This window comes from Camelus dromedarius, chromosome 8 (genome assembly GCF_036321535.1).
Source record: "Camelus dromedarius isolate mCamDro1 chromosome 8, mCamDro1.pat, whole genome shotgun sequence".
Classification (NCBI taxonomy): Eukaryota; Metazoa; Chordata; class Mammalia; order Artiodactyla; family Camelidae; genus Camelus; species Camelus dromedarius.
In genome coordinates, this window is record NC_087443.1 from 8,673,220 (window position 1) to 8,684,147 (window position 10,928).

A 10,928-nucleotide genomic window follows, 5' to 3' on the forward strand; every position below is an offset into this window, starting at 1 on the left:
CATGCTTTGAAACAAAGATTCTGTTGGGAGATATTAACTCATATATTAAAAATAGCATCCTTTCAGAATATCTGGGGCAGCTCTTTTCGTCCTTTTGAAAAACACCGTGGCCTTTAGGGAGTAAAAAAAAAAAAAAAAAAAAAAATCCACAAGATGAAAACAATAATACAAATACTAACTTTACCCACTCTCCTGAACAATTTGTATTACCTTTGGCAAATTTCAGATCCAAGTCCAAGGATCTCAGCTGTAAAAGCTAATCAGGCTCGCATTTTAACCTCACGAACTATCAGATTTCAGCCGACTGGAACTTTGCCTTCACGTTCTTTTCACTAGATGTCTCCAAACACCAACTAAAAGGATCTTTTGCATCTACAGAAGAAAGCGGCAAGGGTTCAAGCAAGGAAAAGGTGATGATGTTAGGAGACGTGAGAGGATGAAACCTCAACCAGATAACTGGGAGCTTGGTGCCCAGAGTTCTCAGCTTAGTCACTCATTTGACAAGTGTCCTGGGCCGTCACTCGCCTCCCTCTGCGGCCGTCTCTTTCTTTCCTTTTTCTGTTAATCTAAGAAGCGAGGAGTTAAGCCCTCAGGGCTCTTTAACGCTCCGTCCAGCTCTCATCTAGCAGGTGCAAACTTTCACACAAAGCCGCCTCGTCCGCCAGCGCTGGCACATTGAGCATTCTGGGCGGTGCTTAGCGAGATATACAGAAAAACTGAAATTCACGAAAGGAGCACAGTCCGTCAAAATTACGAAAAACTGCAGGGAGAGAGGTACCAAGACGTTCACAGGGCCAAGCCGCTGGGAGGAGTTACCTGCCGGCTCACTCTCCACCTCCGCGTCCCCAGGCACCGCCTCCCTCTCCGGGACCGCCCTGGAAGTCACTCCCACAGGTCGGGGAACGGAACCGGAAGTCCCGCCCTTCTGGAGCCCCTAACGGCAGCCTGTAAGGGTCATTTCAAGGCCAGCGAATTCGCCGCGCGAATTGCTTTTTTGAGGTGGTGGCGGGGTGTCTACGCCGCTGAGCCCACGCGGGCGAGGCGACCCTGCGGCGCCAGGACTCGGCACCGCGCCTTTTTTCCCCGGTTGTTCCGCTGCGTGACCCTTTCCCCTCACCGGCTGTGGGCGGGTTGAGAGGTCGGCTTCCTGGTGGGGCCGGGCGGGGCGCGGCGGGAACGGACCCGGGGGTCGCTGACTCTCCGCGAGCCTCGGGTCCCTCTTCGGCGAAGCGGAGTAGCTCTCCTCTTCCTGCTTGGTGATTTTGCCCGCGTGCATTCATCTGTGCACATCTGTACGGCACTTTGCTTCGAACGGCAGCCTTGTAAAATGGGCGCTGCTGCCCGCGTTTGACCGGTGGGGAGGCCGGCTCGAGAGAAGTACTGAAGTGTTCTAAGTGGTAGGCTGTGTGAGAGCCGCGGTCGAACCCCGGCTTTCTGAGGCCGGGCTGCCACCCCAGCAGTGGAGCAAATTACGTGCTGTGAGAGATGAGCTTCAGAAGCGAGTACCCCTATGATACCGTTAATGTAGAGCTCATGAGTTTCAGTCTCATCATTAAAATCCCGAGGCGTGACTTTAAATAGAAGGGGTTGGAGGGAACGACAGTATTTTTTCTTTGCCTCGTCTGCTCTCGAATTACAAGTTCCTTGTTAATGTCACATGTTTTGGTTGACAGGTTGAGCCCACTAGGAATGGCAGCCCCATCTATGAAAGAAAGGCAGGCTTGCTGGGGAGCCCGGGATGAGTACTGGAAGTGTTTAGATGAGAACACAGAGGACGCTTCTCAATGCAAGAACTTAAGAAGCTCATTTGAATCAAGTTGTCCCCAGCAGTGGGTAAGTCACACTTGGACGCGTTTCTGTTTGGTGTTAAAACACAGAGAGGAGCGGGGAGGGTACAGCTCAAGTGGTAGAGCGTATGCTTAGCATGCACGAGGTCCTGAGTTCAATCCCTAGGATCTCCGCTAAAAATAAATAATTAAACCTAATTACCTCCCTCCATCCCCCGCCAAAAACACAAAAGAGCTTACCATGTGAGTGGTGGGCTATGAAATGAAGCCCTGTCTCAGACATGTCAAATCTGCACTTTCACTGAGGGGCAGAGAAAACCGTGTCTGATAATCCAGGCTTGTTTTATGTACATGTCAGGCAGAAGTTTGGAAGATGCCACCTGATACTCTAAAGATCATTGCAAAACAAAACAAACATACAAACAATAACCAAAAAATTCCAGCCCCCTAAAATTGGTAGACTTCTCCAGGATCTTCTGAAGTGATAGTATTTAATCTTGGGCAAGAGTTAGCAAATTCATTGGCCTAGAGCTACTATCAGCAGTAAAACATTCCCAGTTGCCTACCCAAAATCATATAGTGTATAGTCATATGCCCAAAATACAAAGAAAGGAGTTTAGAAAGTAAAAGAAACAAAATGTTCATATGGTGGCTTCTGCCACCAGCTGCCCCAAATGCCTCATTCTCTGTATCGCCTGTCCTTAGAATGGAGGGGTTGGGAAAAGGAACTAATATCACTGGGCTCAGTAAGTGATCTTGTGTAAGTGCTTGACGCACCTTCATTAATACCTCTTAAGATGGGCGTTGCTGCTCTCAATTTCCAGAGGAGCACGGAAATAACTTGCTCAGTATTGGTAAATGGCAGAACCGAAAATCTAAGTCAGGCCCAGCTGGCTGATGTGAGGTGTGAACTTCGACAAGTCTGTGCTTTTTCACCATTTCATGCTACTCCAGGGTATGTCACGTAGCTTGGAGAACAGATCATTTTGGAGATGAGTGGATTAGGATCTTCACCCTCTCACACCTCAGATGTTTAGAGGAGGAGGCTGTGGCTGGAAGAAGACCGCAGAAGGGTGGGATGGGGGTGAGGATGAGCGCAGTGAGTGGGTGCTGCTTTAGAAGAGCTCTCCATCTGGAAAGTCAGCATGACGCGACCTGTCTCATGGGACTACCATGAAGATAAGTGTCTAACTTGACATATAAACTGAAAGCTGATAAAGGAGGGGCTTTATGATTGGACTAGAGGATGATTTAGGCAAAAAATGTTGTATGTCTCTGGTTTCCATTAGAGATGCATTGAAAGTTGATTCCTGGTTTAAGAAGTAGGTGGAAAATGTGGGAGTTTGTGCTGACATCAGACGTGAGTCCTGTAAGACCTGGACACCCCTGCGGCCTGTGCTGTCCTCTTCTCACTCTCTGCTGTCTGGCCCCGTGGTCACCGAGGCACAGGGACGGATGTGGGGCCCTGGGGTGGGAATGATGAAGCCCTTTGAGGTAAGTCATGGCTAGAATGTTAGCAGATTGCACCCCACCCCTACATTTTCCCAGGAGAACCTCTTCACAATGAGACCTGTCTTTTGACAGCCTAGCCATGGTTTTCCACTCAGGTTGTGTGTCAGAATCGTATGGAAATTTTAAAAAGGGGGGAGGGGCAGTGCTGTGTCCCAGGCCTCACCTCAGATCTACTGAATTTCTGGAAGCTTCTTTTTAAAAGGGCTCTGCCCGTACAGGTGGTTCTGGCGGATAAGCACAGTTGGGAATCACCGTCTTAGCCCCTCTGGGAAGTTATGCTTCAGCCCTGGATTTTTATCCTCTCTCCCCACCAAAACAACTGCTTTTCCTCCAGCTTCGTGGCTAGTAGACACTCCCATCTCCCTGGTTTCTGGGCAGTTTCTGTTCTTGGTATCTTGAAAGGTTTGTTTTTGTTTTTACAGCCAGCCAGGTGCTTCTTTATTGTATGTCTCTTCCACCCAGACACAGGCCGAGTGCCCTCTCTCCAGGTCACTGCATCCTGGTTACAGCTGACATTAGTCATTTATTAGCTCTAAGCACTTCAAATGTGCTGTCTATATAATTTATTCCTCACAAAGACTCTGTTACCCTTTTACACAGGCGCACAGCAATGAGGGCACTTGTCAGTGCAGAGCCTGGATTGAGCCCAGTGGTCTGAGTCCAGACCCCATGCTCTTCCCTGATGCACATACTTCTTTCTGTACCTGTCATGTCAGAAAAGGATCTGTGAATTAGGCTGCACAAGTCTCATGTTGTTCTAGAGACTTAATCATCATTCAAGTCTATTTAAATAGAAAAGTGCCACGGCCTTGGGTCCCTTCACATTTCACTCCCCCAGGTTCCCCCCTCGTCTCCAGCAGCTGTTGCTGTTTGGAATGCTTTCCGCGTCTTACTGCCGAGCACTTCAGAGTTCCCCGCTGTGCCACCCCTTTCCCAAGCCGGTCTTCCCTACAGCCAGGGCTTGAAGTACCACTTACGTGTTGATGCCCAAATCTGCATCACCAGCCTGGCCCTTTCTCCAACTTCAGAAGCACCCGTTGAGCTTTCTGCTTGGAGGTTCACAAGGACCAGCCTTCACCTCTGCAGATACAAGAAAGAATTCTTGCTCATCTTGTATTCAGCAGGCCTCTCCTCTCACACTCCCAACCTCAGTGAAAGGTACCAGCATCAGCAGAGTCCCCGAGTCCACAGTGCCTGTGGGAATTACTGCAGGACTGTTCCCAGGAGAGAAGCAGGAGAACATAAGACAGTGGACCCTGCCGTGGGGACAGGTCCCGTGTATTTCAGGAACAGCGAGGAGAGAACAGAAGTTACGGCCCTGGATGATGGGAGGCCAGGGATGGTGGCTTTTACTCTCAGTGATACGGGGAGCCACTGGAGAGCTCTGAGTTGGGGGTAAGGAGGCTGGTGAGGGTGTGAGAGGGATGGCAGTGAAAAAGTGGTGGATCAAGGGGCTGTTGGCATTAGAGTCTCAAAGAGGAAGTGGTGAGGGGGTGTTTGGAGAGTGGGATGTTCAGACCTGGGATTACAGAAGGGCTGTGTTTGTGGGTGAAGACGACGTCTGGGCTTTGCTCCTGGGAGTGGGTTAAGTTGGAGGACAAGATCATTGAAAAGGTCAAGTTGCTGAGAGGCCAGGCTATTGGAAGGATCAATCACCTGTATACTGAACCACCCAAGAGTATGACATGAGTATTGTCAGAGGAAATGACAGCAACCTGCAAAGTTAGAGATGACTCCAGCAAAACAGGGGAGTGGGTGGTAGAGCAAAGTATTCCAAAATCCCTTCCCCTTCACCTCACAGTGGTAGCCACTCTCCGTTTTCCTCTGCAGACTGTTCTTAGTCTGCACCTGAGCTCCCCTCTCAACCTGCTCCCTCAGTCCTTTGCTCGCTGTCACCTGTGCTCTCTACTCCGGTTTTAATCTTGCTGAAATTTTACCCAGTGGCCATAGAATAAAAATGAAAGATATTTCCAGAGATGCATGGGGGAAGGTGGGGAGGGGGGCAGAGGGGAAGTAATGGGAGTATCCCTTGAATGCATTCTGTGTGAGACATTTTGTTCTCATTAGCTGTAATTTTCATTCAGTTTTGTGAGGTCCTGTTGTGTCTCTTTTACATAATAGGAACTAAGGCTCAGAAAAATGAAATAATTTGTTCAAGATCAGCTAACCAGTAGAGGGGATTTGAATGTAGGTTTCTACGATTCCAAAGTTTGTATTTACTTTTCCTTAGCTTAAGTCACAGCCAAAGAATAAAGGTATAGATAAAACCACCAAATAGCGATTTTACAATGAATACTTCAGTCATAAAACACTAAAAAACACACTTGTTACATAGTAAATATGCCGTACAACTAATACACTGTCACAAGAACAAATGTCTCTGCCACTTTCTCTCTGTTGTAGCTTTCATCAGTCTGACTTGTATAATGGTCCTGTGTAAAGTCTCCTCTTGGTTCATAACTTAGGAAGGAGCAGGGCTCAGGTGTGTTATTCCAGCATCGTGCAGCGCAGTCTTCCGCAAGCAGAGCAACCAGACATCCAAGAGGTTTGATCCCAATGTCAGTTTCTGATACTGTCTTTTTCCTGGGAGCCTTTGAAATGTCTCAGAAATGGCAGTATTTTGGCATTCGTGCTGCTGCCCTGCCTCTCATGTAATGGTTTAGAGGACACCAGCCTTCTGTGTACACAGTGCTTCTCAGTCAGTGCTGGTTGATGTGTTAGCCTTTTAGCCTTTCAGACATTAGCCTTTTAGAGGTGCCACATGTCAAAGGTCCTCACTGTTAATTGAATCGGGTGGTAAGCACTGTGGAGACGAGCTTTTCAAGCAGAGAGTATGGTGTGTATGCAGAGGCATAGAAGCAGGATGAACAAGGAACAAGCACATTTGGGAACTGGGGTAGCTCTGGGTGGCCAGCATTTCCGGACTGGTGGTAAACTCGGAGGATAGACACATGGGCAGAGACTGAGCCATGAATGACCTTGTATGTCTCACTGAGGAGTTTGGATGCTGACCTTGAAGGCAATAGGGATGCCTTGAAAGATCTCTAAACAAGCAGTGACATGATCAAATTGGGATTTCAGAAAGATTATACTTGGCAGTGGTGTGACAGATGGATTAAGGAGGGTAGAGAAACCAGTTAGACAGCTGTTACATCAACCCAGGTGAGAAGTGAGGAGGGCCTGTCCTGTGGCGATCAAGGAGAGAGGTCGGAGTGTTTAGGTGGAGAGTGATGCAGTCATTGGCTGAGAGGGGAGGAGCTGTGGACTGAAATGTGAGTAGGGCTACTCGTGGAACGGTCCATTAGGTAGTTGAGAAGCGACAGGAGACGCAAAGATCTGTTGATTCGCCACAGGAGTGTTAAGGACGTTGTCCATTTGTTCATCTGGGATCTGTTACATGCAACACCCAGCCCAGCCCAGGCAGCCCAAGACCACCAGGGGTATGTAGTCTTTTGTTTTTTTTCCCACATTAAATAGACTATTTTGATTTATTAAAATTCTAGTTAACAAAGTGTTAAAACAGTTAGTTTATTTTTTTCTTTCCCAAACCCACTTTTTTGGGACAATTTCTCCTATGCAGTTCTAAAGATCTACCAATCTTGGGACCTCACTCTTTTGACCACAGTAGTGGACATGACCCACACTGTAACAAATAGACTTTGTGTCCCGGGAATTTGAATCTTGAATTTTAGATTGGCTCTCGTTTAACATGATTGTCCTTAATTCTACCCACTAAATCCTCAGATCTACCTTGTTGGGTTTTTTTTTTCAGTTTTATTAGGTAGAATTGTTATAGTTTGACTGCACATATATAATACATTGCATGTAAATACATATACACAATATACTGCACATATTTTTAAAATTTACATATATGTACTTTTCATTATTTCTAAGGACATTTAGAGCTTTAGCTTTTTAAGCTTACATAGTTACCAAAGGAATAAGGCCAACCACAAAATAAGAATTAAGTAAAAAAGATACATACATCCTGCTATTAATAGCAACATTATTTATAATTGCCAAGATACGGAAGCATCCTAAGTGTACATCAACAGATGAATGGATAAGGAAGATGCAGCATATATACATGTAATGGAGTACAACTCACAGGGGTGTGTAGTCTTGACGGTGAGATTTATTCGTGTGCCGTAAGCAGGGAGCCCACGCACCAGGGCTGCTGTGGGCATCTCACCAGCAAAGGAAAGGAGTTATCCCTGGGTTTGGGGGAAGGTTGGAGTTTAGATGAAACTGAAATGAAGAAGTAGAGCAAAGCAGGGCTGCATATAAGTGGGTCGTCATCAGCTCTGGACTGAGAAGTGGACCCAGGGTCCTGTTTTCTGCAAAGATAAATGCTGAATGTCATGCTCAGAAACCCCTTATTTGAAGCCTTGCACCTGACTTGGAAATCAAGACTGCTTCTTTGTGTCCAAGTGCCTATCAGATCCTTCAGGCCAAAGTGGGTGTTTCTTTCTTACCAAAACAACTTCAAAGAGCAAATTTCTGAGTTTATGATTGTAGAGAGCAAAGTTTCTTGGTGAATAAGAAAGCATCAGTCACTCAAAGGGCTCTGTTAGTACACTCTGTGACCTGCAGTGTGTCCTCCAGAGAAACGTTACCTTTGTAGCTGGCTTTATCGGAGCCTCTTACCCCAGCTTCGGACAGGGCAGGTTTCTGCATTCTCAGTCTCAGCTCAGGCTCCACTGAAATATATAAGAATTAAATCCTAAGAAAAACTTTTCTGTTCTGACAGTGAAAAATGTGTGTGTCCTGCCTTTGCCTTGTCTGCAAAACAGCTCAGATAGAGACACTGTGATGATTCTGTGGTTGGCCTTGATTTTCTACTTCTGGGATTTTACTGTTTCAGGATATGGGGCTTTAAGATACTCCAGATTCCTAATGGCAAGAGGAGGATGCAAATAAAAAATAATAAAATAGAATCTTTAATTTATTTAAGTTTCACTATCAACTTACTTATTCACAGGTCATAAATAGTTTTTAACTATGTGTCTATCTCCTTGAATTATATTTCTGGATATGATAAGCTTAATAAAAATATCATGGCTAATGAATTACAAGATTTACTGAAGTTACAGTTGATAGGAAATCCATGTACAGTGTCTTTAGATCATGAAGCCTATGATCTGAGAGCTGTATGAACTCCGAACTTGCAGGGCAAGTCCCACATGTCTAAGCACAGGCACGCTTCTTGAGAAGGTTCACAGGGTCCTCAAATTCTCAGCAGGGTCTGTGCCCAAAAAGGGTTAGGACTCACTGATCTACGGTCTCTTCGGAGACTCATATCCATCAAATGCACTGATTCAAAATGGTTCTAGAATATAAATTACTTATGCCACTTATACAGTTTATATTGAATTACATTTAAGTCTGTGCTTTCGTTCAAGCTGTGTAGCTTGCTCTTATTTCAGACCTTTTTTTCTCAACAGATAAAATATTTTGATAAAAGAAGAGACTACTTAAAATTCAAAGAAAAGTTTGAAGCCGGAGAGATCCAGCCTCCAAAAACAACCTCAAAGTCCTAGGCTATTCCTGAACATTTCAGAATGATTGAAGTTCTTTTTTTCTGGACATTTGAAAATGCTGACTATGGGACAGTAGTAGCTTGAATGATGCTAAACATGAATACATGGTCCATATGTACAACTCTTAATTAAAATGATCAAGTAACAGGATTCCGTTTATTCAACTTACAAAGAATTGACATCAAATGATATGAAATACACTTAATTTAGTAAAAGAAAAAAATATATTTTAAGAAAAAAATAAAATTAAAGCTTATTATAAAAACACCTGTATCTTTTTTGTTGGAGGACAGGTAGTAGGCAAATACTATTATAGATATAGATATACACTAAAAAAGTAGGTTTGCCATTGTCCTGGGAGTCAGCATTTTAATACAGGCACAAAAAAAGTGGGGGAGAGCTTGAAATTAAAATATGCAGGTAAAATAAAGAACCTCTAGGAAAAACCTTCAGCTAAGATTGTTAACGATAGGACAATGAATACTTTTTCTGTAAAGTTAGTAACGAGGAAGGATGTCCTCACTTCTATTGAACACTGTCCTGGGTTCCTAGTACTTCAGTAAGACAAAAAAGAAAAAAAGAATACAAATTGGGAAGGAAGAAATAAAATCTGTTCTATTCATGGATGATAAGATTATCTCTGTAGAAAATCCCAAAGAATCAAGAAAAAAAACACCTAGAATTAATAAGTGAATCTTAGAAAGGTGGCAGGAAACAGGATCAGTATACAAAAGATCACACTTTTGTACACCAATGAACAACTGGGATTTAAAGTAAAATTTAAAACCGTTTATAACAGCACTAAAAAAAATTAAAAATAGAAGGAATACTTAGATATAAATCTAACAGTACGTGCAGGACCTGTAACCTGAGAACTACACAACACTTGAAATCAGAGGTCAGCTTAATCGGAGAGAGATTGTGTTCATGTATTAGAAGAGTCAGTGTTAAAACACTGTTACATTCTTTCCAGTTTGTTCTATGGGTTCAAAACAACCCCAGTCAAAACCTCAACAAGATTTTTGGTAGATATTGACAAGATGATTCTAAAATTTGTATGGAAAAGCAGAAGGTCTAAGATAGCCAAAACATTCTGAAAAGAACAAAACTGGAAGACTTACATGATTTCAAGGCTTATTAAACCAAACCTATATATGAATATTTATAGCAGCTGCATTCATGATTGCCCCAAACTGGGAGCAACCCGGACGCCCACAACAAAGGAATGGATTTAAAAAAAAAAAATTGGGGCACAATGGAACACCTGAGCAGTAACAAGTCGAACTTGTGAGTCTTGCAGCAACATGGATGAACCTTAGCTGTGTTCTGCTACGTGAAAGCTGCCTTACACCAAGGCTGGGTCCTGATGGGCTTCCATTACGTGATAAAAGGCAAAATCAGTACAGAGGACAGATCGGTGGTTGTGAACGGGGAAAGGTGCTGACTGAAGGCGTTCCACAGAGGACCTGAGGTGTTGAACCTGTCTCCTGCAGCACGGGGTGGTAGATCCAGGTATCCACCAGCCAAAGCCCAGAGAACCATACACTGCAGAGAGCGACACTGTGCCCATGAAAATAAAGTCAACCAGGACCCTGGAGTGATTCGTTTGACTGTTAGAATGAGTCTTCTGATGTCGGATTGGTGTCAGGTTATCAGTAAGAATTCATGTTTATGTGACCCTGTCTAGACAGTATGTTTGCACACATGTGGGTTGGCAGACATCTAGGTCCCCTAGCTCTGTCCCCTGACAGGGGCTGCAGTGATGCTCCAGGAGTAACAAGTACATCTCCTGAAACCCCAATCTTGGTTTCTATACTGTTCTCCCATAAATGGAACCAGTGATCCTTGCTGAAATGTGTGATTCTAGAACTGGGAGAGAGAAAATTACAGATGCGCCTGGAACACTCTGTAGCACAAGGGCGTAAGGACGTGCTTTAAAAAGAAAAACAAGAGCATATTAAAGGACATGGGAGCCCACCACACACACACATCTCAACAGGACTGACTGAGGGACGCATCTTCCTTACAGAAGAATACCAAGTAGTAAGTGATACCCACTCGTGAATGATAAAATCAGGGGGCAAAA

At 44.6% G+C, this 10,928-nt stretch overlaps 1 protein-coding gene across 6 annotated transcripts; it reads left to right on the plus strand.

The window, feature by feature from the left end:
- Nucleotides 1–880: 880 nt before the first annotated feature.
- LOC105090748 (cytochrome c oxidase assembly factor 6 homolog) lies at nucleotides 881–9,107 on the plus strand. 6 transcript variants are annotated; one of them, XM_031460883.2, is made up of 3 exons: nucleotides 881–947; nucleotides 1,674–1,833; nucleotides 8,747–9,107. In XM_031460883.2, the coding sequence occupies exons 2-3, from the start codon at nucleotides 1,690–1,692 to the stop codon at nucleotides 8,840–8,842; spliced, it is 240 nt and encodes a 79-aa protein (XP_031316743.1). In that variant the 5' UTR covers nucleotides 881–947; nucleotides 1,674–1,689; the 3' UTR covers nucleotides 8,843–9,107. The 6 variants fall into 6 exon arrangements, with proteins under 6 accessions (XP_031316743.1, XP_064343954.1, XP_010980387.1 ...); XM_064487884.1 differs by having other exon boundaries at nucleotides 921–999; XM_010982085.3 differs by lacking the exon at nucleotides 881–947 and adding an exon at nucleotides 1,000–1,138.
- The last annotated feature ends 1,821 nt before the right edge of the window (nucleotides 9,108–10,928 follow it).